General features: G+C 48.5%; 8 protein-coding genes across 10 annotated transcripts; 4 read left to right on the top strand and 4 right to left on the bottom strand.

Annotated features, from left to right (window-relative positions):
- Positions 1-1,457: 1,457 nt before the first annotated feature.
- LOC108161402 (intraflagellar transport protein 57 homolog) lies at positions 1,458-5,385 on the bottom strand. Of its 3 annotated transcripts, none has more exons than XM_033393747.1 (4): positions 5,299-5,385; positions 4,432-4,733; positions 3,613-4,378; positions 1,458-3,107 (listed from the first exon to the last, which is right to left on the bottom strand). In XM_033393747.1, the coding sequence occupies exons 1-4, from the start codon at positions 5,336-5,338 to the stop codon at positions 2,956-2,958; spliced, it is 1,260 nt and encodes a 419-aa protein (XP_033249638.1). In that variant the 5' UTR covers positions 5,339-5,385; the 3' UTR covers positions 1,458-2,955. The 3 variants fall into 3 exon arrangements, with proteins under 3 accessions (XP_033249638.1, XP_017151140.2, XP_017151141.1); XM_017295651.2 differs by having other exon boundaries at positions 3,613-4,375; XM_017295652.2 differs by lacking the exon at positions 5,299-5,385 and having other exon boundaries at positions 4,432-4,830.
- LOC108162794 (protein Spindly) lies at positions 5,320-8,219 on the top strand. The gene is made up of 6 exons (XM_017297696.2): positions 5,320-5,883; positions 5,947-6,112; positions 6,169-6,384; positions 6,449-6,590; positions 6,721-6,819; positions 6,886-8,219. The coding sequence occupies exons 1-6, from the start codon at positions 5,371-5,373 to the stop codon at positions 8,078-8,080; spliced, it is 2,331 nt and encodes a 776-aa protein (XP_017153185.1). The 5' UTR covers positions 5,320-5,370; the 3' UTR covers positions 8,081-8,219.
- Positions 8,055-10,342, bottom strand: LOC108162795. Its single transcript, XM_017297697.2, has one exon. The coding sequence runs from the start codon at positions 10,309-10,311 to the stop codon at positions 8,203-8,205; it is 2,109 nt and encodes a 702-aa protein (XP_017153186.1). The 5' UTR covers positions 10,312-10,342; the 3' UTR covers positions 8,055-8,202.
- An 811-nt stretch (positions 10,343-11,153) lies between these two features.
- Positions 11,154-13,644, bottom strand: LOC108162796 (centromere protein F). The gene has a single exon (XM_017297698.2). It carries the CDS (start codon positions 13,362-13,364, stop codon positions 11,325-11,327), a length of 2,040 nt encoding a protein of 679 aa, XP_017153187.1. The 5' UTR covers positions 13,365-13,644; the 3' UTR covers positions 11,154-11,324.
- Positions 13,645-15,079: 1,435 nt separating this feature from the next.
- LOC108162797 lies at positions 15,080-17,513 on the top strand. The gene is made up of 2 exons (XM_017297699.2): positions 15,080-16,427; positions 16,489-17,513. Exons 1-2 carry the CDS (start codon positions 15,307-15,309, stop codon positions 17,351-17,353), a joined length of 1,986 nt encoding a protein of 661 aa, XP_017153188.1. The 5' UTR covers positions 15,080-15,306; the 3' UTR covers positions 17,354-17,513.
- A 206-nt stretch (positions 17,514-17,719) lies between these two features.
- On the bottom strand, positions 17,720-19,424 carry LOC108162798 (coiled-coil domain-containing protein 47). The gene is made up of 3 exons (XM_017297700.2): positions 18,579-19,424; positions 18,167-18,514; positions 17,720-18,105 (listed from the first exon to the last, which is right to left on the bottom strand). Exons 1-3 carry the CDS (start codon positions 19,422-19,424, stop codon positions 17,866-17,868), a joined length of 1,434 nt encoding a protein of 477 aa, XP_017153189.1. The 3' UTR covers positions 17,720-17,865.
- Positions 19,425-19,967: 543 nt separating this feature from the next.
- On the top strand, positions 19,968-24,135 carry LOC108162820 (leucine--tRNA ligase, cytoplasmic). The gene is made up of 6 exons (XM_017297736.2): positions 19,968-20,077; positions 20,248-21,080; positions 21,142-21,710; positions 21,770-22,228; positions 22,292-23,532; positions 23,595-24,135. The coding sequence occupies exons 1-6, from the start codon at positions 20,075-20,077 to the stop codon at positions 24,030-24,032; spliced, it is 3,543 nt and encodes a 1,180-aa protein (XP_017153225.1). The 5' UTR covers positions 19,968-20,074; the 3' UTR covers positions 24,033-24,135.
- An 84-nt stretch (positions 24,136-24,219) lies between these two features.
- On the top strand, positions 24,220-25,664 carry LOC108162821 (trypsin-1). The gene is made up of 2 exons (XM_017297737.2): positions 24,220-24,964; positions 25,034-25,664. The coding sequence occupies exons 1-2, from the start codon at positions 24,696-24,698 to the stop codon at positions 25,587-25,589; spliced, it is 825 nt and encodes a 274-aa protein (XP_017153226.1). The 5' UTR covers positions 24,220-24,695; the 3' UTR covers positions 25,590-25,664.
- The last annotated feature ends 1,445 nt before the right edge of the window (positions 25,665-27,109 follow it).

Below are 27,109 nucleotides of genomic sequence, written 5' to 3'. Positions count from 1 at the left end.
AAACTAACCAACGTACCCCGGCTCCCATAACACTTATCGCTGAACAATTTATCTGAAAAGGTGTCAACCCATGTCTTCTAGATTACTATATGGCATAACCTCCAACTCTGCCATCCCCATCCTCTCTTTTGTGTTTAAAAACCTGTAAATTGTCCTATTTTCATGGGAAGACAATCGCCCTTCTATAAAAATTACCAGCCCACATCTTTTGAAAGAGTTTTCACTTTGATTCGAACTGATTTACGATCGACTTGGTTCTTTGGTGGTGTCCTAAGCGCCACATGAACTTCCGTTCCATTCCATTTGAGAGAGAGATGAGGTGAGGTGTCGCCCGCGTGGGTGTCTCTCTGTCAAACCAGAAACATCGACTTCAATTCGGAATTAATAGTAGAGGGTATCCCATGAGACACCGAATACCGAATACGAGACCGAAAAATGTTTTATTACATTGATTTGCATTTAAATCGATGTTGGCGGCGGCGTCATTCATTCTGTTCGAGTGGGGATTGCGATTGGGATTGGGGTTGGTGGGATAGACCGATGATTACGGGCCCAGCGAGCGGTCAAAATGTTGACAATGATCCCCGGTATCCCACACCAAGATCGGCTTCAAGTCGGGATCAGAATCGTTCTTGGACTTGGGATCCCAATCGAAAAACTTGGAAGTTTTCAATGAATTTGTCTGTTTCTTTGTGGTTCTTTCCTTGCGATGATCGTCTTTTGTGTTTGGTTCTTCTTTAGTCTGATCTTCTGCTAGTTTTTCTGACCATATCAACTCTCTTTTGCTGCTTCTTTGATTTCTAATTCTTTTTTCCTCTCCTCTTCTCCTGCTTCTTGCGCTCATTCCTATTCGGTCATGAATGAACGCGTCGAAGTTTCTATCCTTTCAAACCGAAACTTTTTCTCTTTGTATATTAGACCATAAATTATTGGATCTTTTGCATACAATATATGACAAAACAAATAATATTCGTTCTTTTTCTGGTTCCTTTTTGTTTTTGTTTTTGGGGTATGTCGTGCTTCCAGTAGCCACCCCGCTGTGCACCCATACCGTCCCTGCCCCTCTGTTTAGGCAAAATTTATTAGTTTTTTCATTTTTATTGAGAAATTACAAAGAGTCGAGGGGGGAAGAGAAGAAGGAAGTAAGGAATCTCTGGGGAGTAGGTGGCGCCTGGCTTTAGAGGATTAGAGACAAGCGCTTATTCACTCGCACAAAGAGGCTGAAGGAAGGAGAGCACGGAAGAGAAAAGGAGAGAGATTCGGATTGAGAGAGGGAGACAAGCAGACCCATACAGAAAAAAGAGAGAGAGAGAGATCGATCCCCCTCACGATTTATGCCCACAAAATGCTTTAGGGCACAACATATTTCTGTTCATTCAAAGTAAAGTCGAAATCGGGCAACAGGTTTATCTTTTTGTTCCCCATACCCCATCTCCTACCCTACCCCCCCGCCCGTAAACAATGAGCAAATGAAACTCTTCGGCAAAGCACTCGCTCTGGTCGCCCAACAACAACATCGAGAGCAGCAGCTGCCTGCCTCCCACCAAGTGCTCCCGAAGCTTGGAACTCTCAGACGAGCCGAAGCTTGGAGCCGAAGTCCCAGCCACTCGTTCCACGTTCCACTCAGTGGAATGGCATCCGAATCCTACCGTGGGAAATGAACAGTAGTCGTTTCGCTGAGGCTTTTTGCCAGCAGCAGCAGGCAGCCAGTTTGCTGACGTTCCACCTCCTCTTCCTCCTCTTCCTTCTTCCTCTTTCTCTTCTTCTGTTGCTGTTTTGTTGCTGTGTTTGAGCTTTTCGCAATTTCTCTGCAGCGTTTTGTTTTTGGCTTCGTCGTCGGCGCATATCAAATAAGCCTAATAATAATGCAATTTATGTAAAAGAGAGAAAGATGGAGTGGAAAGAAGAGGAAGAGAGATGTCTGCTCTATTTTGAGGAGGGACAGAGAGAGAGCTCCAGAGAGTTAAGTTAGGAATAATATCAACTGGATTTCTACGAGTGGTTTTCATGCATTAATTCCTGATCTTTCAAGACTGGATCCCAGAATGTTGGAAAATCCTGCTTTTGCAGATGACAACGGTTAGCCAGGATCCTCTTGTTTCACTTCAAGGAAGCTTTCACTGTATCGAAATACAATTTTTTATTTAGGCTGGGAAAATCCTGTAACCTCCGCTTGTTTTCCCATTTGTGTGTTGCCGTTTAGGGAAAAACCTTTTAGCACCTACCTCTGGCAGGCCGCAGCGAAAATCACAACAAGTTGCGGGCCAAACCCCACACTCTTTAAGCATCCCACTGTACACACTGTACACAGTGTCCCAGTCCCACTGTACACACTGTGTCCATACAGGCGGCTTATCAGTGCGAGTGGGCAAACAAAGGATGCGCGTGCGGGGCAGGCAACACCTTCCCTTCTGGATTCCGGGTTTCCAAGGCTCTCGACAGCGGCGGCGGCGGCGGTTCTCTGTCAAGTAGTACGTGCGCAATGGACGATAGTGCAACAACTAGCTCTCCCTTGCTCACTCTCACCTCACCGTTATCTTTGATCGTAAAGGATCTCGCGCGCATGCGCATGCGTATATTTGTTGAAGGAGCAGATAACAAAGAGGTGATAATTGACCGCCCTATTGGCCTTTGCAACCAATTACGATACTTATCAGCGCGCGGCAATCAAATTAAACACAGTCCCCGAACGATTCTCGGGCGGTGCATCGCTGGTGGTCCCACCCCCTCTACCACTCTCTATCTCTCTCTCTCTCTCTCTCTCTCTCTCTCCTACAATGGATCACTAATCGCTGGCCAGATCGAACGTAAACGAGAGCAGCGCCGCACACACCCATTCCCAAGGTGTGAAAAATACCTAAGCCAGGCTCCAGGACGGGGTTTTTTGTGTAAGGAAAGTATGGACTGTATGGATTGTATGGTTAGAGTACGCTAAGCAGCCGCATTATCATTTTATCAGTTGTTTGCCTGGTCACCGGCCTGGCTCTGGGTCTGGCGCACCACTGTTTCCTGATCGTGGGCATGCACCAGGAGGGCCACCTCCAGATTCAGTTGCGCAATGTCCTCCTTTAGTTTGACGATCGATTTCTTGATCTGCTGCACGGAGCCTGGAATGAAAGTGGGATTAGTATGCATCGTGGGCGGTTTACACCGGGGGTATTAGAGCTGTGATTCAGAATCATGGATCGCAAATAGTGGAACTCTTATCGAGCGCAAGAGATCGGAGCAGATTGCAGCAGTGTGAAAAGTAGATGTGTGAAATAAGGTATGTTTGCTTGAACAGATTCATTCCGATATTCAGTATGGTACCCTTTGATATCCTATGATACTCTTTTATACAATTTATGGTAAGATATTCGTTACAAGATTGGATTTTATGCCATTTTTTATAAGATATTTGACAGCTAATCGAATCAATTTCTATGAAATTAAATTAAAAGATTCAATTCTTCAGCTCAAATCAATTCTCAGGGTACTAATCATTTGTATACTAATATAGCAATATCGAAATATATTTCGATCTTCATTTGTCGTTTTTTGACTATATTCAGCAGGTATTTCACGATATTCTGATTGCCCTTCTACAAAACTCAAAAGCTATTCCATACTCACTTCCATCGGACATGACCTGGCCGCGTCGTTCCATTTCCTCCTTCTTGAGCTCCTGCTCCAGCATCACCTCATTCAACTGCGCCAACTGCTTCTCAGAGTCCGCCTGCACCTGGTTTTGCGCATACTGGATGGTGGATAGCTCAATGGAGAGCTCCTTGAACTGTTGGATCAGGGGCTGCAGCTCGTTGTTCAGATGCTTCTCGCGGCTCTCCACCTTCTCCAGGCTGAAGGTGAACTCGCTGTGCAGCTTCTTCAGCTGCGCCTGTGTGGTCTCCGAGGACTCGTTTATGCTGGTCTTGAATGCATCCATCTGGGTGAGGTGGGTGCGCCAATCGCGAGCGTCCGCCTTTACGAAGACCTTTAGATGCGGCAGCACGCGCTCGAGTTCGAGGCGCCACTCCTGATGGTCGCTGAGACGGGCGTCAAGATCTTGGGCCTGCTCGTCGAGGGCCACATCACCGATGGACTTCTTCTGGGGGCGATTTAGCCAGTTTAGTTGTCTGAAATTGTGGACCTCCAGCTCCAGGTCGCTGTCGTCACTGAGGCCGGCGGCGTTCTGTTCGTCCTCTAGCTTTTCCAGTATGATTTCGGCATTGTCCTCCAGATAGTCACCCAGGAACTCCTCCTCTTGCATTTTCTGAACACGCTGATATCCCACTTTGGCCACTTTGCAGGCCTGCGTAGAGAGTATGTCCAGGACATTGAGGCAGATGGGTCCTGCACCACGAATCAGTTTATTGGGCGGAAAGTCCACAGGGACATCCTGCTAAGAAGCAACGTTTACGAAAGGGATACTCCTTCGCCTTTCCGTCAACTTACGATCTCTTCCAGCATTTGAATGATGTTAGCAGCGACCGTATTCGGATCATCGTATTCCTGGGGTCGCTCCATGTCCTTGCCGAGCTTCTTGCAGAGCCACCAGCAGATCAGGGTGAACATGTAGAACTGCTCCCCCGGATTGGTGGCCTTCACAAAGTAGAACCGCGACAGGGGCTTCAGCTTGAACTCTTTAAGCAAATGTTTTTCGTAGTTGAGTAATTTCAGTTTTTCCAACAAGTCATCCGATTGGAAGCTCTGCAGCTGTTGAGTTTTTTCCGGTCCATCATCTTGCTGCATTATGGCTGTTAAATGTGGTATAAAACTTTCCTGAGTAATACTTTAATGGAAATGAAAAATATTTGTTTTGAAACGTAGGAAAGTTTCCATGGTAACCAGGGAGGCAAACATAGTGAAAGTGCCGTGTGAATTAACAGAAATTTAAGAAATGTAAACTGTTGGAAAATATTTAACTCTGATTAGAACTGTTAATTGTTATCTTGCGGATAAATTCGATATTTTGTAGAACAAAGTTTAAATATTGCGCCTATCTGGGAGCCACAGCTGCGCTTAACAGCACATAAAATGTTTACGCGCAGCACTCATATCCAGTCGATAGTATCGATAGCCGAAGATGAATCGCGTAAGGCTCTCTTTGAGTCCCATTCCATACTTTTAGATTATGTACCTAAATTCCATACAACAATACATGCAAGTACTTAAAAGTAATTAATCTTGTAGAAAATTCATTCATCAATCGTATAAAACTATGTGGGCATGGCTAAATGTTCTATATAGCTAGTAATATTCCACGGAATATCAAAAACGAGGAATATGTAAAATAGAACTGGAACTCGTCAGTATATTTACGGTATATTTGTATCCCATCACTAGCATCTTTTTGCCACATTTTTCAAACAAATTAAATTTGATGCCGAAAGTATGAGCATTAATTTGGATCTGCACGCTTTAAGCTTAGACGATATTATCGAGGAGTACAAGATCCTGCACGAGGGTCATCAGAAGCTGAAAACCCAGACCGAAAACGATGCCCAGCGCATATACGAACTGAAACGAAATCTGGACACGGCGCTAGCGGCCGAGGCCTACTTGACCCAAGAACTCGAACAATTGGGCTCGCAACCGCCGGAAGATCGTCCCGGTGTAGAGGTGCAGGAGTTGGAAGAGCTGCGGCGTAAGTTCAAGAGCCTGCAAGTGGATCACGACACTCTCCAGCAGGACTATGATGCCAAAGCGGAGGCAGCGAGTGCACTGCGAAACCAACTGGCGGCTGCGGAGCGTGGACTGGCGGCCAACTCGACGTCAAAAGATGCCCATGAAAAATGTCAGCTGCGCTTCCATGCCTTGGAGAAGGAGAACTCTGAGCTGCTGCAGAAACTGGCGGAACATGAAGAGTTCAGTGTGAAACACATCTTGGAAGTGGCTGAAAAGGATGTAGGTCTCAGACACATAAGCATTAATAGAGACAGCCTTTGATAGATTGGATTTTCCCCTTAGAAAACCATCGAATGTCTGCAGGATCAGGTGAGCTGCCTGGAGCAGAACTTGCAGTGCAAGCGCAGCGAACTGGAGGAGAAGGAGCAGCAGCTGTATGTCGCCCAGGAGGAGGTGGTGGATGCCAATGCCAAGATCTTCCAGCTAACCAGTGCGCCCCAAACCAATGGTAGTTACAAGACGCTCTTCTTTTTGAGGATGGCCCCTAATATTGATGTATTTCAGAGCCCAAGGGAAACTCTCTGTTTGCGGAGGTGGACGACCAGCGGCAGGTGATGAAGCAGCTGCTGGCTGCCCAGAAGAAGAGCTATCTAGACATGAAGAAGACCTTCACGGAGAGCGAGTTCGAGATACGTCGCCTCAAGCGGGAGAACGTTGCCATGCACAGAGAGCTACAGGCTTGCAGCACCATCTTTTGCAGTGCCGACAAGACCTATCAGAGTAAGCATTACCCAGGAGATTTCCCTGAATGAAATGAATATGATTCGTTCACTATTTCCCACAGATAAGCTCAACGAACGTATCCGCCAGCTGATGAGGCAGAACGAGACCCTGGAGCAGCAGCTGAATGTGTCCCAGGAGCGGCTGCGCGAGGTGGCCAGCGAGAAGAACGTGACCTGGCTGGACTCCATGCTGGAATTCTGCAAGTATGTGTTGCCCAATCGTATCGACAGTGTGCTAGCATCGCTTAGCAATCACTTGCTAAGCCTCTTGCTATGAGGCAGGCTCTGTTCTCTAGTTAGGTAGTTATCCTCACATCCCCATTCATCCATTTAGACGCGAAACGGACGAGCAAAAGGCGCAACTGCATAGCATGCGCATCCAAAAGGCCGCCCTGGACGAGCAGATGCGCTCTGTGCAGAAGGAGATGGCGCGGTAAGTAACGGCGTACCCCTTCAAAACGATTTCTATTTAAATCTCTGCTACTCCCGTCACTTCCAGTTGGCGATTTGAGTCTCTGAAATCTCGCTGCGTGCTGATTGATCGTGAAAATCTGCTGACAGAGCACAAGATTGCCTTCAAGCACGTCCAAGCTATGGAGTTCAACATCAAGGAGGCCGAACTGAAGGCCGCCTTACCACGCATTGTCAGTGTGGCTACAGTCACAGAAATCCCAGCCCCTAGGAGACTAACGGAGACTGTAGTCAAGGAAGCTGAGGCGAAGGAGAGAGAGGCTCAACCAGCCGAGCTTACAGGCTTACTGTGCGTCAAGCAGGAGACGGCTGCTGTACGTGAGGTACAGACACCCATACAGTTGGTGCCCAATCCTGAATGCAAAGAACTGGAGGTCACGAAGAACACGACAGTCATATTAAAGAAGGAAGTTACAGATAAATCCCCGGCAATAGAGACACTCAAGCCCGTCAAGAAGGGCACTCCAGTCAAGGCGCGTGCAGGAGGGATAAAAGTCAAGCGCGAAGAGAAATCCGTGGAAGCAGCCAAGCCGCTGATGAAGGGAACTCCCATCAAGAGTCGCCTCAAAACGGAATGCGAAGATCAAACACCGCAGGAAGAGTCCAGCGAAGAGGCGGAGGATGAAGATAATGACCAATCAATTGACAATGCAGTAAAACCAGTGATGAAGGGCACTCCAATCAAACCCCGTTTGGGCGTCATCAAGGTTAAGTCCAATGAAATGTTGATGGGCAAACAAGAGGCAGAACAAGAAAAAGCCAAGTCCAAAGGCCGGAAAGGAACTCCGCTGAAACAAAAGCAGCTCATGGACCAGGATTATGACAGCGATGTGGAGTACATCGACTCTTCTCCACCGAACAAAATCGAGATCGAAGACGGCACCATGACCCCGGCCAAACCACTGCGAAAGGGAACACCCGTGAGGAGCAACGCGCAGCCATCGGTACAGCCTGCCATGCAGGGCACAACGAACATAAATGTACGCTCCATCCTGACCAAAAAGCGAGAGATATTTGCCGAGGATAGCCACAAGATGGTCCAGTTCAGCGGCAGCTCACCTGTTGTACACAATCTGAGTCCCGTGGGGCAGCTAATGCCCGACGCCAAGGAGAATGAGAAGCCGAAGACAGCTGGCGCTGGAGGCCAAGACATTAAGCCGACGATTAAGAGCCCGAACATCATCAGACGCATTGTCATCGGCTCCAGGCAGCCAATGAAGTGACGGCATCACATTTAATAAGAAACTTTAATTAGACCTTACATCTAGACACGAACTTAGTCAAAACAAGCACAAAAAAACAAGTAAGAAAGCAACAGAATAGAGCAGGGAAATATAAACGACCCCTACGAATTGTCCCTTAGTTCAACCTCCTGTTTCCCTTCCTCCCCAAACGACAGGTGGTCGTAGATGGGCGCTGTAGGGGCGCAGCCTTTCGGAATCTCTTTCGTTCCGTCTCCATTTTCCGCCAGCTCCGTGATCTCGGAGTACAGTTGATAAGGCAGCTCCGTGGGCAGTGACTCGTACGTCACATGATGCGTGCGCGAGCAGGAGGAATCTCTATGGCCCGTGCAGTTGCAAATAGAGGCACCACCGCTCACCGGCGTCTCATAGCCATCGGCCAGAGCGGGCTCCAAATCCAGGGGAGCAGCACCACTGCCATTGGCTATGGGATAACGCACAATATCCACATGATCCACGAAGCGAGGCTGGCTGGAGGACTTGCCATCGCCAAAGCACGACAGTCCCGATATGTAATAGGACATGTGGAAGAGTCGCTCGCAGTGCAGATATAGGTAGAGCAGCAGGAAGAGCAGGGCTATCCCCAAGGGCAGCATGAAGACAATGACGAGGGCCCCCGAACGTTGGCTGCGATGCAGTTCCACGGGATTGCCATACAACACTGTGAAGCTGGAGACATTCGTGTTAGGATGCGGCACCGGAACGAAGGAGTTATTGAGGATCACATGCATAATCCTCCCAGGCGCTCGCTCTCGCTTCGCAGGCCCTTCTGTGGGTGGCTCCTGGGGACTGCAGCTCAATCCATTCACATTGATGTGCGAAATATACTTGGAGTACTGCAAGAGCCGGAACATCTGCGGCTGGGTGTGCGAGAAATTGAGCAGCCACTGGCAGCTCCAAGGATTGCCATCGATAAATATACGCAGCTGCATTGACGGCTGCTCCATTCGGGCGTCCAAATCTTTTAAAGTCATCAAGTGATTTGATCTCAGATCGATATGTTGGATGGTTTGTGGGGCGATCCGGAGCAACTGCACCAGAGAGAGCGTGTGAATAAGGTTCTCCTGCAAAAGCAGCTCTTTGAGTTTCGTCAGACTGCTGAACCAGCCGCTGGTTAGGTTACCCAATTGATTCCTGCTGAGATCCAGCGATATGAGGCAACTTTCCCCCAGTTCCAATGAGGTCAAGGCATTGCCACTCAGGTTCAAGTGGAGTATGCTCCGATTCCCGTATGGTTCAAGGCCAAAGCTGTTCAGATGGCAATCGACAATGGTCACATTGATCAGATGAGAGGTTCCATTGGCCAGGACAAAGCTCTTGTCTTCAATCGGTGTCTTCTCCACAACGAGTTCTGTGAGATTCTCGGGCAATAAATTAAAGAATTTTGCTTCAATCATCTTGAGGCGACTAAGGCGAAGTCTTTCTAGATTCGGCAGCTGTTCAATGATGTCACCATCTCTCAAGACCAAATGCTCCTCCTCCCTGATAGTAAGTTCCTGGAGTTTCCCACAGCCCAGCAGTGGTTCCATGAACCTCAGGGAGTTGCCCTGAATCTGAAGACGACTCAAATGCGGCAACTGCTCGAAGCTATTGCCACTGAGCGTGCCCAGCTCATTATTCTTAATGAACACGGCTGTCATCTTGTTTAGAATGGGACCACCGCAGCCTAGCCTGAGGGTGGAGTCCCCAACGAATCGCTCGATCTCCAAGCTCTGCAGATGGGGACAATTATCCAGATACTCCAGGCCATAGCTGGCGACACCGAGTGGCGGCGTGTGGGCTCCGTCCAGTAGGACATGACTCTTGCCGGCCACCCGCTGGGCGCCAAGGTCGAATGCAGCTAGTACCTCCAGCGTGTTGTTTCCAGAGCAATCAATGTCCAGGGGCAGACCAAAATCTTGGTCGCTGCGATCCCATGCCGGCGTCATGTAGAGCGTGGCGCGAATGACGCAAGTGGAAGTGGACCCGTAGGCGGAAGACATCTCATCGTCAGCTGCTGCTGCTGCTGATGCCCTCACGTGTGACAAGAGCAACAGCAGACAGAGGCAGAGGCCGACGCAGTGCGTCATCGTCGTCTGAGGGGAATGCCAGGGGCTGCCCATTGGAGCGTGCCGCTGCGAATCTGTTTCATCCGTGTTCGTACGCGGCGCGTGCGAAAACTCAACTGAGAGCCGAGGAGCGACCCTCACATTGGAAAAGCGCCGAGAAACCATCAGCGCAGCGCACCTTTGCGAGTCACCAGCACCAGCACTAGTAGCCCCAACCCCCTTCCATCGACATGAGTTTTCTTTTAATATTAAAAAATATTGCTCAGAGATTCTTTGTGTTATATTTAGCCAAGACTCCTCGCTCTCTGGGAGCGAACGCTGCTTCCTATTCGGAACGCACTCTTTCGGCTGTCATCGCCTGGTCCTCCCGCTGCCACCCCTGCCTCTCTGCCTAATCTCCCAAACACTTTTCGCACAGAATCTCATGCTCCAAAGTGGCTGTGGAAATTTGTTTATATGTAAAACATTGTGTGTACCAGCAGCTGAGCAGAGAGATCTGCCATGAACTGCGTACATGGACTTGTGGGCTTCCATGGAATTGGTTTTTGTTTAGATTCGGCTTTTTGATTGGCACTTATTGGTCATGTGAATTGGATGAGATCAGAGATCAGGTGCTAAAGGGGAGCATCATTAGAGTAACGAGGTTAAGGGGTTATTCGTGTTGAAGAAGATTGCTGAAGTGTGGTGTAAAAAAGGCAAATACGTTTTTTTTGTACGTTTGCTGTCGAAGAATTCACTACGAGATTTTTCTCAGTGTCATCTTACGTTGCCTTCCTTACGATTTACCGTTTGTTATTGTCCACTATCGGTCCGATTGCTGTGTAGCTGTTAGAGAGTGCGTAGGTAAAAAGACTCGCTCAGAGAGGATCAAAAGGGACAAGAAGAAGAGAGCACGCGTTGAGCTCGTGGGTTAGAAAGAGAAAGAGCAACATGGTAATTGCGTCTTTGAGGGATGGTTTTCCCACACGCCTTGCGGAGTGACAACCAAAGGAAGAGGAAAAGAAAGATAAAAATTGTATCAGTTTTATTCACAGAATCCAGGCAGTAAACGACGTGTGCCACCAGCAACATACAACTTGATCATATGGATCGCACCCATCTGTCTCTCTCCATCGCGCTTCCTAGAGGATGTGACCCATATCTTCAAGTTGTCTGGGCCGCTGATATCTAGGGTGATTCTAGGCCTTGGCCTTCATCGCCATCATGCGTGGATTACTGCGTCCGGCGCTGGAACCCTGGCAACTGTGATTGACCCGACCGATGCCCGATGACTCGCTTGGTCGCTGGGACTGGGCCGAGCCGATACCAGAACTGGCACTGCCACAAACTCCTCCGCCACCGCTTATGCCACTGCCACCTGTTGTCATCGAGTAGATGTGTCGTCGCAGCACACGAATGTGCTTCTGGGAGACCTCAAAGTTGTGAACCAGCGTGTGGAGCTGTGCCTGCAGCTCGGCGATGAGGCTGTCGCGCTCTTGGATGAGGCTCGAGGTGGAGTTCTGGCTGCGATTAAGCTTCAGCTCCAGGTCGAAGATGCGCTTTTGGAGCTCGCGGCGCTGCTTTTCACTCTGCTCCCGATGGCGGCACATCTGCCGTTTGCTGGCTGACTGCAGGGACTCCAGCTGCTCCTTCACGCTGGTCAGTTCCTCGGAGAGGCGCCGCTTCTCCGTCTTGAGGGCCGCATTGTAGTTCTTGAAGATCTTGAGGTCTCGCTCGGCGGCTTTCAGGCGGTTGATGGTCACCAGCTTGCGGCGCCCCAGCTCATCGATCTTCAGCTTCAGCTGGTTGGCCTCCTGATGGAGCAGACGGAGCTTATCGCCCAGGACGCAGTTCTCCCGCATGGCTTTCTCGTACTTGATGTGCTCCTCCCGCATCATCTGCGGCAGGTGGGAGATGTTCTTCAGCTTCATGTCGATCTTCGAGCGCAGGGTGTCGATGTCGTGGTAGATGCTCGACTCCAGCTGCTTGTTGTTGATGTGCAGCTTATCGATCTCGTGCTTCTGCGTCTTCATGATCTCCTGGGCTTTGACACAGCGTGAATGATAGTCGGTAAGACGATCCTTTTGCTGTCGAATGATGGTTCGGTACTGCCCCTGCTCGCTCTTCAGGTTGTTGATCGTCGAGTAGAGCTCTCGGGTGGAGCTACTAGGCTCCCGTTCACGCTCCCGCGTACGCGCTCGTTCGTGCTTGTACGTGTGATGATCCTGGGAGGTGTTCATCACGTCTTTGAGAACCTTGTAGACATCCTTGATCGAGGCCGGATGGTTCTCTTGATCCTCCATCTCGTCGTCGTCATCGTCCTCGTGCTGGTGGTGGTTCATCATCGAGCGATGCCGTCGCCTGGACTGACGACTGGCCAAAGTCTCCACAATGCGGCTGCTGTAGTCGTCGCCCACCTGATCGGACAGGGACATCTTATTCGTCTTCGGCTGCGCCTGCTTGGACATGTGCTTTGAGCCGTGCTTCTCCCTGGGGTATTTTTTCTGGGGCAGATCCTCGTAAGAGTTTGGAGCTTCTAGGACGGTCATGAAGCTGCTGCTGCTGCGAAAGATCTTGCTGCTACTGTTATCCAGAGATGCATCGGAGGCGATACTGGTCGTGGATCTGTAGTTATAGACGCCATCACCATCACCATCGCCGTCTATTTCGCCATCCATTTCCTCCTCCTGGTCGGAGCTGCTGCCCTGCGTGGCCACAAAATGATCGTGCTTCTGCTGCAGGCCGCTCAGCTCGTAGTTGATCTTCATGTACTTCTCCTCCAGATCCTTGGTGGTCTCGTTGTACTCCTGCAGTTCCTGCTTGTACTTGCACAGCTCCTCCTTCAGCTTCGCCCCAATCTCGTCGGAGTTTTGGGGCTTCTGCAGACGAGCATCCCGAACGCGTTCAGTAGTGCGATAGGAGACGGATCTCTTTTTCACAGGCTTCAGTATCCGATGCCTGCCATCGCACTCATACTCATCCTCATCGTCGAGCTTCGGATCGGTCTCATCCACCTCGCTGAGAGCCAGATCTGCGTCACCTTGTCCGTCTCCGTGATGCTCTTCACGGGTCATACTGGAGGGGGTCGACTCCAGCGAGTCAATCTTCGGACCCTTGACTGCTGGCCCCACCAGGACGGATGCCTTTCGCTGCATACTGACGCAGCTGCTCTTCTTACCCAACTCCTCTCTTTTCACCACGGTGGGATCCAGCTGCAAGTCGTTACCCATCGACTCCATATATTATTACGGTTAGAATCTGTTCCAAGGCTGCCTCGGCAGACTGTCGGCTGTGAGCGGTGGTTTCTAGTTTGTGACGGCTTTTGTGGGTTGACGTATTACGCCTACTAAAATTTAGCGTTTAACAACTACTTAAATTTAGCGTTTGATCTCATTGAATTCGCACTAGTTAAATTTTAACGCTGTTTTTGCTAACAGAAAATTTTTATAATAATATATACTATAACGCTCGTTACCTAAAATTAATGAATTAACGAAGTTCTACTCCCGACTACTAGAAATCGACTGGCTCCAAATGATTTTTCCAGGCCTACTTTTTATGTTGAAAAAATTCTACTGCTGCTTGAAAATAATTTTGGGAAATTTAAGAAATTAAGAAAGTAATTTAAGAATTTGCCAATAAAGGAGAAGAGTTCTCTCATTGCTATTCCTTTTTTCGATGGCCTTTTTTATTGTCTTATGGCATACATATCTTCTCAACCGATTCAAATTTATTATAAGGTAAGCAATACCTTTTTTTTATCCGTCATACAATATTTCTACGCATTAAGTAGAAGTCAGAAAGAAGTACTGGCCAAATTGTATTGCCTTCTTTTTGGTATGCATACATTTTTATAAAATAAAAATGTTCGGTAAATGTTCGATAAATCGTGAACAAAAAATACCCTCAATGGACCGTGACTTATCAAGAATTTACGTGCAAAAACTATTTGGCGGTGGGAATAAAATTTTTAAGTCTCATTTTTGCCCATACAAAATGTAAACATATTCATGTATTTCCCGTCGTCCCACCAAAAAGGAAAGTCTTGCTCTATGGTGGTCTCCAAGGTGATTGTTATTAGATGGTCCGTGGCGTTGGCCTGTAAAGGAGTAAGAAAAATTGAGAGAGCGGTTTGCTTAAGGATTGCATTGGATTTAATGTACAACCAGTTACTTGAGGTAAACTCCAGCGGCAGGACAGTACCGGTCTCTGCTCCTTGAGTGGTGTAGGTGGTGATGGCTGCTGCTGAGGAGTTTGGGTCTCGTCGGTTGGAACCTCTATTATCACCGCTGTTGGGGACTCTATCTATTTTGTAAATATGCAAAATAGCATGTATTCCAGGCCATAGGAGACCTATTTAATCCTATGGTAGAAAAGAAACTGGACAAATATGTGAATGCGAAGAAGAGCTAAATGGCATGGAGGAAGTATAATGCCGTCATTAATTTATTTAACAATAGCATAAAATGTTCCATCCCAGCTTTAACCTTATGAGAGCCTAAATTGGTGGAGCAGTCCTACTTTCGGAGATTCAACATTACCACGATAAGGTGGTGTTGGAAAAAAGTTCAAACCCCAAAAGTTTGCAAATTTTGACACTTCATTCAAAAGTATACATGATTATACGTATGTTTATTTCATTTGAAAATATATGTACATATGTATATGGCCAAAAATTAAACTTTGAATATCAATTAAAGAACCATGTCCCATCGCCGAATAGTTTACGCACGTAAATTCTTGATAAATCGCGGTCCATTATCGGCTTTTGTTTTTTGTTTTGGAGCATAGGCCCAAATATTTACCCAAACTATACCAATTTCTCTGGATTATTCACAAAATTTTCTTATGCCTAGTGGACTAGAAACCTTTAGGTTTTCTGTCCCTGACTTAGCGTCACCCTTCGAGTCGATTCCTTAATTTTTTCGAAATCACAGCAGGCCGTTCCCAATGTGCTATCATATTCCCACTCGGCTTATACGGTTCCGTCCCTCAGTTGATTTTATACGTTTAGGAATAATACAACAGCTTCGCTGAAAAATTTGTTAGTGTATTTTATTTTCGAAATTTACCGGGGAAAGGGAGATAAAAAAAAAAGTAAACGCTCAGAAAACGTATAAAATTAAGAGGATATTCGTAGAATTTTGTTTCATTGCGAGTGAACCGTAGCAAAACTAAAGGATGGCGGATACGGAGAATACCGAAGAGCCCGGGGAGTACGAGGATGAGCAGAGGTTCATGGAGGAGCACATGATGGAGGAGGGGATCGAGGATGATCTGTTCTCGCGCCTGGGTGAGTCCTCCGACGATCCAGAACAGAAGCGCATGTACATGGAGTATCTGGCTCTCATCAAGGAGATCGACTGCCAGAACAAGATCATCCAGGACATCAAGTCTAATGTGATGGACCTGTGCTCCAAGCCCTGCCAGACGCGCAGCGAAATGCGCGAGATCAAGCGCCTGCGCGTGTGCATGGAGCAGGAGAACATCAAGCTCCACACCATGATGCGGCGGGCCATTGAGCTGCAGAACTTTGGCTCGCACCGTCACTACAAGGAGGTGAACCTGACCACCACCGTGGACGAGGACCAGCTCTCGCCCTACATGTGCATGGGTGCTACATGTCCCGGTGGACAGCAGAACAGCGGAGCCACCGAGCCCTGCAGCGAGGATGCTAGCTCATGTGCCAGTGTCTGCGGCGGTGGCGGTGGAGGCGGTGGTGGTGGTGGTGGTGCCATGGATGAGCGGCTAATCTGTGCCCTGCAGAAGGCCATGCAGAAGATGAAGGGCGCCTGTCCGGAAGACAAGCGGATGATGCAAGAGATTGCAGCTGCGATCATGGCCTGCAAAAACAAGCCCGTATGCAGTCCGGGGCCCTGTGGGGCGAAGCCCTGCCCGGAGAGCAGCAGCAGCGTGTGCCCGCCCGCACCGCCCTGTCGTTCGTCCAAACGGTCGCATGCTCATGGCCATGCCGCCCCATGTCCACAGAATTCCTCTGCCCCATCAGTCACCTCCATGGAGAAGCTGAAGCATCGCATTGTGAAAATGCAGTGTTCGGTGAAGAGGCTGCTGAACGAAGTGAACTGTCGTGAATCCGCGGGTCCGTGCGATGAGGGAAGCGACGAGGACTCGCGCCCATGTCCGTCACGGCCGCCTTGCCCAGAGGAACCCGATCCACTGGTCATCTGCGGGGGGAAGCGCAACACCAAGGCGGACAAGTACGAGAAGATGAAGGAGAACTACACGCGTCTGCTGACAGAGTTTCAGCGCAAGGACTGCCAGATGAAGGAGATGCAGAAGCGGTAAGTGTCCCCCAACGGGAGCTCCCATTAAATCTATATGTGCTTTCATTCCTTCCCCTAGAATGAAGGGCATTTGTGGTAGCAGTCCATCGAAAGGCGCCGACGGAGATGCCGATGCTGCCGAACTGAATCTTCTGCGTGCTCGCGTCAATGAGATGAAGGAGGAGCAGCAGGAGTTCAAGTGCATTATGAAGGAGCAGTCGCAGCAGCTGGAGGACTACCGCAACAAGTACCTGCTTGCCCAGCAGAAGGTCGAGGAGCAGTGCGTCTCGCTGGAGAAGCTCAACATGAACAACAAGCGCATCGAGCAGCAGATCAACACGGAGGTGAAGGAGATCCGGGCAAAGTTCCAGGAGAAGCTCAACGAGCTGCTCCACTTCCCCAAGCTACTAGAGAACGAGCAGCTGAAGCTGGCCCAGATCTGCAAGGAGAAGGACGAGATGCAGGGAAAGCTGGTGGTCGTCTGCAAGGAGCTCAAGTCCTGTAAAGCCCAGTTGAGCTCCCCCACCTCCGTAGACGTGCGCCCACAACTGGCCCAGTGCCAGATGGAGCTGTCCCAGGCCCGCAACGAACTGGAGGAGCTCCTGCGCCAGCGCGATCTCTTCTGCGAGCAGCTGAAGGCCACCCAGGATGATCTCGACACCTTGCGAACTGAGTCCGCCAAGATCATAGCCGGCACCAAGGAGCGCGCAGAACTGATCAAGTCCCAGCAGCAGGAGCAAATCAATCGCCTGGAGAAGGAGCTGGCCCAGTGCCGTGCCACCGCTTCCCTGTCGGTCAACGATCGCGAAGCCGTCATCCGGGAGATGCAAGGTCAACTGAATACCCTCTCGTACAGCTTCGATGCCGCCCAGAAGCAGATCAAGACCCTACGCAACCACATTGCTTATGTGTCCAATGAGAACTGTTTCCCAGTCAAGTGTTAGATCACACACGCGATTCCTTCGGCCCCCAACGCCAGAGTGCAGTGAAGTAAGAGATGATTAATGATCAAAATTTGTTCTGTTAACCCATACCATTCGAAACCAAGTCCTAGTAAATATAATTGCAATTTTTCGGCCCGATATGCGAGCACCCGAAATGTCATTTGAAGCAGTGCTTGCTTCGAGAGTGAGTGTGAAGGCGTTGGGCAAGAGATTGAGCATCTAACTGTGTGCAACTTCTCGGTTTTGCCCCTCTTGTAATCCAAAAGATATGAAACCTGACCTCTCGGAGATATAAAGGGTTATCTTATCGGTATAATAAGCTTATCTGCTAGGTATACATAGGTAGGTATAATTGGGATTGTGTAATTTCGTTTTTGGCGCTCCATAGGAAAAAAATATATAATATATTGCTTTATTCTGTGGCATTTGAGGAACAACTACAAATGGTCAATGTATGTACTTTAAGGAGGAGCGCTCCTGAGAGACAACTAATGGCAAACTGTGAAGCAAATCTACAATGATTTGACGGCCAGTCGCTTCATTTTGGGGGCATTCTTTTTGGCCTGCCGCTTCTGTTCTTTGGCCTCCCAGCGGCGCTGTTTCTCTGGATCCTCATCGGCCAGAATGCGCTCCTTCTCCTGCTTGCGCTTGTCCTCGCGACGCTGAGCGGCTGCCTCGGCACGTGCAGCATGTGTGCTCTTCAAGAACTCCTCCTCAACGCGCTGACGATTCTTGTCCGACTTGGACTTGCCCTGGAAATGCATTTTAAAGAGTGATTATCTGTAAGAAAGATGTGATTGATTAATGCAATACCTCCTTGGACATGCGATAAGTCTTCAAACGTTCCATTAAATAAAAGATCAACAATAACAACGGCTTAATGGTTTCCATTTCGGCATGCTTGGGCAGATTGAAACCGGCTAGAAGGACGGGCTTGGTCTCCAGCTGCTTCAGTGTATTGCCCTCCTCCTGCTGGATGGGGCCACTGAACTGGTCCGAAATGTGCAGGTAATCGATATAGCTTTGGTATTTGTTAAGTGCAGTAATAATACGTGATTCGAGTATGGCAGATGTGGCCTCTGGCACCTCCGAGAGCACTGCGAAGCCGTTGGGCACATTGTAGCGATCCTCCGGCTTCCCGACTAGACTACAGAATTTGCTCTGCAATGGCAACAAGTGTTTGGAATCGAGTTCAAATTGGGAATATATAGGTATATCCTCTTACCAAATCTGTATATTCCTTAAAGACCTTGGTGATGGTCTTTTTAGTGCCGACTGCAAATACAAATGAATCCATTAAGCCACGCGTCAGTTCGATTTTGATATGGACCGTATCGAGCTGGGGACGCATCAGTCCCGCCACCAGGGACACCAAATCCTGGCGCTTAATCATCTTCAGCTCGACGAGCATGCCCTCGCAGCAGGTACGTCCCGAGCACCAGAGCGTGTACAGGCTCTCGCTCTCCTTAATCAGACCGGGATTCTCATTCTCCGGCTTTCCGTCATCCCCCACAAGGGCAAAGTTCTCGTCCAGCAGAGCCTTGTGCGTGCTGAACCAGAGCTGCGCCAGTCGTGCGTTCTTCGCCTTTCCCGCAAAGAAATTGGCAAAGTACGCCAGCAGACCCGCAACCATCAGCATCTCCATCCAATAGGAGTCCCAGTGGGTGCGGAAGTGCAGTGGGATATTGGGTATGTTGAGCTTGGGCTCGGCCTGCTCGTCGATTGGCGGGTCCTTGGCGTCGCCACCGTCGTAGCCCTCGAACTCCTCCTCGTCCTGGAAGTGCTCGAACTCGTCGTCCTCCTCTACAAGGCCATCCTCCTCGTCGTCGTCAACGATTTGTGGCTGCTTGCGTGGCGGCACTTGTTCCTCCCTAGATCCACTGGCTCCACCAGCTTCACCTGCCGAATTGGACTCTGCATTTTTGGCCGCTGGCTCTGTGTAATAGTTGGAACCCACGAACTCATCATCGAATTCGGCAAAATCATTGTCATTATCGCCTTCCTCGAAGTCCGACTGCGCCTGGCACGCACAGATGAGCGCCAGCAGCAAAAAGGCAAATACTGGTCGCATTGTTAACAAATACTTTCCACAATTGTTACGTTTTGTGTGCTTAATTATGTTACAATTTCTCTAAATGTGCTTATACTATATTTTCACTAATTAAGAAAAAAAACTAGGTTAAATTAGAAATATCGATGGAATTTTGAGTTGGCCTATCGATGGTTAAATTATTTATATCGATAGTGTAAAGCGCATCGCTATGTAAGTTGCAAGGTGTGCGACCTAGATAGGGAACAAAAAGTGTGCAGAGATATTCATATTGATGGTTTTACACTGCATTTTAAGTTAATGCTGTGAACCGGACTGGAAAAGCAAGCAGCATGAACAACAGAAGCATGCGGCTTGTCATAGACTTGCAGTCGATTTGCCTAATTTTAATCAGCTGTGTCTGTTGGAAGACAACCATTAAGAAATTACAGAGATTTTCAATTCAAACAATCAGTAAAGTCAACAACCTTTAATGATAACCAATTATAATTATTTATAATTAATTATTCTTAAGCAGCCCTGCGTCACCCCTTCAGGCTTTTCCACAGCGATTCTGTCTATCGACTATCGATTTTCTTTTGGTAAACACGTTGCACTGGCAATATTGCTTTTAGTGCGGAAATCTGTATAAAACAATTGTTTTAAACAATTGCGACGTGCACTAATCTAAAATGGTGAGTAATAATAGTTGATGGAAATCTCCGCAGAGCTCTATTATCTGGTGGTGGCTAAATTCAGCAAACTGCCACGAAAGCATGCCGGCTGATGCAATATTTTCCGGGAATTCTTCTTCATTCATACATATGCGCCCTTTTTAAAATGCAAATTTCGTTGTGTGCACTAGGCGAATATCGAGCGGAAAGGCACCTTTAAGGTGGAATACCTGCAGAAGATCGAGCGCGAAGTCCAGGAGCGCTGGGAAAAGGAACAAGTCCATCAGACGGATGCACCGGCGGCGCCAAAGAAGGAACAGTCGGAGAAATTCTTCGTCACGTTTCCCTTTCCTTACATGAATGGACGTCTGCATTTGGGCCATACATTTAGTTTGTCCAAGGCGGAGTTTGCCGTGCGGTACCAACGGCTGAAGGGACGTCGCGTCCTGTGGCCCTTTGGCTTCCATTGTACTGGAATGCCGATTAAGGCATGTGCCGACAAGTTGACGCGCGAAATGGAACTGTTTGGCTATCCTCCCCAGTTTCCAGAGGCGGTGGAAGAGGCACCCGTTGAGGAGACCAAGTCGGAGATACCCAAGGATAAGTCTAAGGGCAAGAAAAGCAAGGCTGTGGCCAAGACGGGAGCGGCCAAGTACCAGTGGCAGATCATGCAGAGTCTGGGCCTCAAGGATGAGGAAATCAAAGAGTTCTCCGACCCCCAGCATTGGCTGAACTACTTCCCACCTCTGGCGATACAGGACCTAAAGAGCATTGGTGCCCACATCGATTGGCGGCGCAAATTTATCACAACGGATGCTAATCCATTCTTTGATTCATTTGTCCGCTGGCAGTTCAATCATCTGAAGCAGCGCGGCAAGATTATGTACGGAAAGCGCTACACCATCTACTCACCCAAGGATGGACAGCCGTGCATGGACCACGATCGTTCCACTGGCGAGGGCGTGGGCCCGCAGGAGTACACTTTGATAAAAATGAAAGTTCTGCAGGCACCCAAAGTATTGAGGTCTGAAATAGTCATTTATTACTCCGCTTCGATTGTGATTTAAGTGGCGTTTCTTTTGCAGCGCTATCAAGAAACCCATTTACATGGTTGCCGCCACACTGCGGCCGGAGACGATGTACGGCCAGACCAATTGCTGGCTGCATCCGGACATCAAGTACATTGCGTGGCAAACCTCTCGGGATGAAGTTTGGATCAGCACTCGTCGTGCTGCGCGCAACATGGCCTACCAGGGATTCACTGCCGAGGAGGGCAATATTGTTGTGCTGGCCGAGATCACAGGCCTAGAGCTGTTGGGTACTCCCCTCTCGGCACCATTGACGTTCCACAAAATCATATACACGCTTCCCATGCTAAGCATCAAAGCGGACAAGGGCACGGGTGTGGTTACCTCAGTGCCTTCCGACTCGCCCGACGATTACGCTGCCCTGGTGGATCTGCAGAAGAAGGAGGCGTTCCGCCAGAAGTACGGACTAAAAGATGAGATGGTTCTAAACTATGAGCCTTTCCCGATCATTGAGGTGCCTACGCTGGGCAAGCTTTGTGCCGTTCATGCCTACAATACACTTAAGATTCAGTCTCAAAACGACAAGGACAAGCTCGCCGAAGCCAAGGAAATGTGCTACCTGAAGAGTAAGCTTCTGCCGCCTTATAGAGATTCACATTCATATTTAATTTGGAATCCTTTTTAGGTTTCTATGACGGCATCATGTTGGTTGGCGAATTTGCCGGCAGCAAAGTCCAGGATGTCAAAAAGAATCTGCAAAAGAAGATGGTGGATGCCAACGAGGCGGAAGTCTACTATGAGCCGGAGAAGACCATCCTGTCTCGCTCGGCCGATGAGTGTGTGGTAGCGCTGTGCAATCAGTGGTACATCACCTACGGCGAAACCGTTTGGAAGGAGCAGGCTTTCAAGATACTGCACGACATGGAGACCTTTCACGAAGAGGCACGCAACAATTTCGAGGCGTGTCTAAACTGGCTGCACGAGTACGCTTGCTCGCGCACCTACGGTCTGGGCACCAAGCTGCCGTGGGACGAGCAGTGGCTGATTGAGTCTTTGTCGGACTCCACCATCCACATGGCATACTATACAGTTGTGCATCTGATACAGGGCGGAAGCCTTCGTGGCGAGAAGCCCGGTCCCTTTGGTATGTCAATTTTCGTTCAATTTAATGATATAACCTCTTAATCTATTACCATCTTTGTTGTAGGCATCACACCTGCTGACATGACCTCTGAGGTCTGGGACTACATCTTCTTCAAAGAGTCACCGCCACCAAAGAAGTCAAACATTAAGCTGGAGCATTTGGCTGTGTTGCGTCGCGAGTTCGAGTATTGGTATCCCATGGATCTACGTGTTTCTGGCAAGGATCTGATCAATAACCATCTGACTTTCACTCTGTACAATCATGCCGCCATTTGGCCCAAAGATGACACAAAGTGGCCCAAGGGCATGCGCGTGAATGGACACCTGCTGCTCAATTCCGCAAAGATGTCCAAGTCGGATGGCAATTTCCTCACCCTAACCGATGCCGTGGAAAAGTTCTCGGCCGATGGCATGCGTCTGTGTCTAGCTGATGCCGGTGACAGCATTGAGGATGCCAACTTTGTCGTGAGCACAGCGGATGCGGGCATCTTGCGGCTGTTCACGTTCATCGAGTGGGTCAAAGAGATGCTGGAAACGAAAAGCACTCTGAGAAAGGGCGCCGCCAAAACGTTTAATGATCAGGTTTTCCTCAGCGAGCTGAACCTCAAGACACAGCAGACGGACGACAACTATCGGAAGATGCTGTTTAAGGAGGCTCTGAGGAGCGGTTTCTATGAGTTGCAGCTGGCCCGCGACAAGTACCGCGAGCTGTGCGGCACCCAGGGTATGCACGTGGAACTGGTGCTGGAGTTTATACGTCGTCAGGCTCTGCTGGTGGCTCCTATCTGCCCGCACATGGCGGAACACGTTTGGGGACTATTGGGCAACAATGAGTCCATTGTCCACGCTCGCTGGCCCGAGGTAGGGGCCATCAATGAGCTCGACATTATGAGCTCCGAGTACCTCATGGAGTCGGCTCATGCCTTCCGTCTCAACCTGAAGAACCTGCTGCAGCTAAAGCCCAAGGGTGGGAAAGAGAAAGCACTGGATCCGCAGACAGCGAAACCCAATCGTGCCCTCATTTGGGCTGCCAAAACCTATCCGCCCTGGCAGTGCTGTGTCCTGGACACCATGCGGGAGCTGTTCAACAAGTCCAAGGCCTTGCCGGACAACAAGGTGATTGCTGCCACCCTCCAACAGAAGGCAGAACTCAAGAAGTTCATGAAGCGAGTGATGCCGTTCGCTCAAATGATACGCGAAAAAGTGGAGTCCGGCAAGGGAGTAGCGGCCCTGGCTGTAAACCTGGATTTCGATGAGCGGCAAGTGCTAATCAGCAATCTGGAGTACCTCAAGAACACCCTGGATGTGAGATAAATCCCACAGTTAATATAGTTCTCCATTAACTTTTATGCTTTGTTTTTTCATAGCTGGATTCTCTGGAAGTAAAGTATACCGATGATCCCTCAGCACCAGAGAAAACTCGCGAGGAAGTGCGCCCTGGCTCGCCTTTCATCAGCTTTAGTGTGGCACCCAATGTGAGCGTTGAGCTGGTGAATCCCACAGAGCGTTCGTCGCTCTTCCAAATCAACACCATCATCTCCGAGGGCGATACAGTGCAGTCGTTGCGTGAGAAGATCTCCAAAGTAATTGGGCTCAAAACGGATCTGTCTAATCTTAAAATCTGGCGATTCGATGACCTACTGCTGGGTCCCCGCAAGATTACCAACTTTCAGGATTATAAAACGGGCAAAACGCTGCTCAGCGAGGGAAATTTCATCCTGGATGTCGCCGCCAAGCGAGTGAGCGTGGAGCAGGGAGGCAAATTAACCGAAGTGGGTCGGAATCTGATCTATGTGGTAGAGTAAATAGATGCGGTTAAATAGGTGCATACTAAACTAATTTATTCACAAAGGGAATTTGTAACCTTTTACAACAAGTTGATGGCTATTAAAGAATTAACTTACTGTACTGCCAAATGCATTTGACCCAATTACAAATACCCATATACCTTATAATGGCTGCAAGCGATTTGATTACGAGCTCACCCAAGGCCAAGAAACAGTATTTTTAGAGACCACATCCCATAAGCCAGCCCTCAGAAGTACCCTGAAGAGGGTATGACAATTTTGAGCAGATGTTTGCAGCCTGTGAACCTGTGAAGGCCCCTGTCTCCCAGTTTGGAAGCTAACATAAGAAAATTGTACACATGCTCCTTTATGACTCTGTAGATCACATGTCCAAACCGTCGGTGTGGCAAAAAACAAGTCTGCAATGATAATTCAACTAAAAATATCTTAGAGCTTCCTCAGATACTACTGATCTAAAAGGGTATCAAAACCTTCGACCCGTTATGCTGGTCTTTACTTCTTGTTGGTTTGTGTGTCATTCGGGTGATAATCCCCTCAGCGGTGGCTCAGCGGGTTTTTTGGGCGCAGTGGGTGGCTATCAGTTAGCCAAGAGCCCATCCATAGCATATATAAGGCTTTAACATCAAAAGAATCCAAAGAAAAGTTTAGTTTAGAACAGCCATGTTGAGTCTTCGAGTGTTTCTCTTGCTGCAGTGCAGCCTTTTGGTCTTTGGGGGCGTGTGCCTTATACCCCAGCCGATTATGCGACAGCGTTCCCTGAAGGATACGCTTCTGAAGACCCAGCCACGTCTAGATGGTCGCATTGTGGGTGGACATCGCATCAATATCACCGATGCGCCACATCAGGTGTCGCTACAGACTTCCAGTCACATTTGTGGAGGATCCTTGATATCCGAGGAGTGGATTCTGACCGCTGCCCATTGCACATAGTGAGTCATAGGATGCCACATCACACCACTTCTTTCTTCAAGGGTTTAACTGTTATCTTTCTGTTTCAGTGGCAAGACTGCCGATCGTTTAAAGATTCGCTTGGGCACCTCAGAGTTTGCTCGCAGCGGAGAGCTACTCCGTGTCAAGCAGATCGTCCAGCATGCTCAATTCAACTTTTCGAACGTAGACTACGACTTCTCGTTGCTGCAGCTCCAGCATCCCATTAAATTCGATGAGACCAAGAAGGCCATCAGGCTGCCGGAGCCCCAACAGCAGCTCATGGATGGGGAGACCTGCTTTGTGAGTGGCTGGGGGAATACCCAGAACCTCCTGGAGTCCCGCGAGTGGCTGCGGCAGGTGGAGGTGCCGCTAGTCAACCAGAAGGTGTGCAGCGAAAAGTACCAGCAGTATGGCGGCGTGACCGAGCGTATGATCTGTGCCGGGTTCATGGAGGGTGGCAAGGATGCCTGCCAGGGTGACTCCGGCGGCCCAATGGTCAGTGAATCTGGCGTTTTGGTGGGAATTGTCAGCTGGGGCTATGGCTGTGCCAAGCCCGACTATCCAGGCGTTTACTCCCGCGTAGCATTTGCCCGCGATTGGGTGAAGGAGCACAGCGGCATCTAGCATGAAAAGTTCTTCAATAAACCGCATTAAAAATCGACTAAAAGGGGATGGCGTTTCAAAATCAGGTTTCCTTCAAGAGGTTTCCATGCACACGTTGCCAGCAAGAAATTTACTTGCCAAACACGCGATTGTCTTCCCCCTGTCTGCACATTTCGCTGGCAGTGGCGGTTGCGTTGTTGGCGCAGCTCCATGGGGCACATTCTAGCAGCGGAGGTTGTTCAGCGCATGACACATAACTGCGATGCATCTGTATAGTTCGAGTATGGCTTTGGCTGGGAAAGGGGGCGCTCACGGCAGCTCACGTTTGGAGCTATCGTTATTTCATGTTCTGATTCAGGTGTGATACATGTGGCGTATGCGCATTTTTCACGCTACGTATCCGACAGGAGTAGGATGAGACGAGTACACCTATCCATCGCCTAACACGAGTGGGGTCTTACTCGATTATAAATTGGCTCTCTTCCCCCTTTTCACACGTCGCAAACCTCGTCCTTACACGATTACAAAATAGATACATATACGTATTTTCGTTTTCGTTGGGTGCGTCTAGATAAAGGGGAATCCCACATTTGAGTTTTTAGATGTAAGAATACTAGTAGGTGAACAAATCTTGAGCTTTTCAGACGCGTAAATAAAAAATTTTGTGGTAAGTGAAAAGGAGGTTCAGCTTGCTTAAATCTAAAATTTAGTAAATAAATTATGCCAATTGCTGCTTTTACACTGCCAGAAAAAAGAACAAAGTAACTTTAAAAATGCCACAATGTAAATTCCGTGAAATAAAACGCTTTATTTATTTAATTGAAGGCAAAGCTAGGACGATCTGACTATTGTCTAAATAGTCTATTGTTTAAAGATAGAGGCATTGATGGCGAATCATTGAATGAAGCAGGCAATGAAGCAGCAGCTCTGAAGAAACCGAACGTATAAATGGTTTAACGATAGAAAAACTTCAAGAAGGATTCGCATATGCTAGCAGTTTGTAATCGTGCTTCGCGAATTTTGATCCGCTTACCGAAAGTTTTGATCTTTTACAGATCTTCTTTTTGACTGTGCAAAATAGAAAAGATAAGATTAGATTGCGCCACTGTTTTCCAGTAGATCTTGTAAGCAAAGTGCACTCTCGGTTGACTGCATTGCTCTATTCTACTGACGATCTACAGATGAATAACTATAAATATTAATGGTCTGTCCTTGACATTTGGCTTTCTTGCGATTTCGTTAAGTAACATACGATTACACAAGACATAATTAACAAGTCATGTTAGTATCAATGGAATTTTTCTACAGATAAGTAATACTAAACAGCACTCTTCAAACTTCTTCAATAAAACTTTCATTCTTCCTCAAGCATTTTTTGTTTTCATGGTGCATAAATTCCCTTTAATATGATCTCTCAGCCCAACACAACAACTAACACACCAAAAATATATGCATTCATATGATTGAATAATATTTGGACCAAGTCGCTGTCAAGGGCCTGCTCTGTTATTTTCAACGTGTGTAGTGTTTATTTGTGAGTG

Source organism: Drosophila miranda, chromosome 4, assembly GCF_003369915.1.
Source record: "Drosophila miranda strain MSH22 chromosome 4, D.miranda_PacBio2.1, whole genome shotgun sequence".
Lineage (NCBI taxonomy): Eukaryota > Metazoa > Arthropoda > Insecta > Diptera > Drosophilidae > Drosophila > Drosophila miranda.
The sequence above is the reverse complement of the archived record's forward strand: the minus strand, read 5'-3'. Positions and strand labels throughout refer to the sequence as shown.

Excerpts from the sequence above, each read along its gene's own strand:
- LOC108162796 (XM_017297698.2), bottom strand. The coding sequence starts at position 13,364 with ATGGAGTCGATGGGTAACGACTTGCAGCTGGATCCCACCGTGGTGAAA.
- LOC108162794 (XM_017297696.2), top strand. The coding sequence starts at position 5,371 with ATGAGCATTAATTTGGATCTGCACGCTTTAAGCTTAGACGATATTATC. Across the intron at positions 5,884-5,946 it reads TGGAAGTGGCTGAAAAGGAT|AAAACCATCGAATGTCTGCA; the intron begins GTAGGTCTCAGA and ends TTTTCCCCTTAG. Across the intron at positions 6,820-6,885 it reads GTGCAGAAGGAGATGGCGCG|TTGGCGATTTGAGTCTCTGA; the intron begins GTAAGTAACGGC and ends CGTCACTTCCAG.
- LOC108162795 (XM_017297697.2), bottom strand. The coding sequence starts at position 10,311 with ATGGTTTCTCGGCGCTTTTCCAATGTGAGGGTCGCTCCTCGGCTCTCA.
- LOC108161402 (XM_033393747.1), bottom strand. The coding sequence starts at position 5,338 with ATGTGGCAAAAAGATGCTAGTGATGGGATACAAATATACC. Across the intron at positions 4,379-4,431 it reads TTCAAATGCTGGAAGAGATC|CAGGATGTCCCTGTGGACTT; the intron begins GTAAGTTGACGG and ends GTTGCTTCTTAG. Across the intron at positions 3,108-3,612 it reads CCAGGTCATGTCCGATGGAA|GCTCCGTGCAGCAGATCAAG; the intron begins GTGAGTATGGAA and ends CTTTCATTCCAG.
- LOC108162797 (XM_017297699.2), top strand. The coding sequence starts at position 15,307 with ATGGCGGATACGGAGAATACCGAAGAGCCCGGGGAGTACGAGGATGAG. Across the intron at positions 16,428-16,488 it reads ATGAAGGAGATGCAGAAGCG|AATGAAGGGCATTTGTGGTA; the intron begins GTAAGTGTCCCC and ends TCCTTCCCCTAG.
- LOC108162798 (XM_017297700.2), bottom strand. The coding sequence starts at position 19,424 with ATGCGACCAGTATTTGCCTTTTTGCTGCTGGCGCTCATCTGTGCGTGC. Across the intron at positions 18,515-18,578 it reads TTAAGGAATATACAGATTTG|AGCAAATTCTGTAGTCTAGT; the intron begins GTAAGAGGATAT and ends TTGCCATTGCAG. Across the intron at positions 18,106-18,166 it reads CTTATCGCATGTCCAAGGAG|GGCAAGTCCAAGTCGGACAA; the intron begins GTATTGCATTAA and ends ATGCATTTCCAG.
- LOC108162821 (XM_017297737.2), top strand. The coding sequence starts at position 24,696 with ATGTTGAGTCTTCGAGTGTTTCTCTTGCTGCAGTGCAGCCTTTTGGTC. Across the intron at positions 24,965-25,033 it reads ACCGCTGCCCATTGCACATA|TGGCAAGACTGCCGATCGTT; the intron begins GTGAGTCATAGG and ends TTTCTGTTTCAG.
- LOC108162820 (XM_017297736.2), top strand. Across the intron at positions 21,081-21,141 it reads CAGGCACCCAAAGTATTGAG|CGCTATCAAGAAACCCATTT; the intron begins GTCTGAAATAGT and ends TTTCTTTTGCAG. Across the intron at positions 21,711-21,769 it reads GGAAATGTGCTACCTGAAGA|GTTTCTATGACGGCATCATG; the intron begins GTAAGCTTCTGC and ends AATCCTTTTTAG.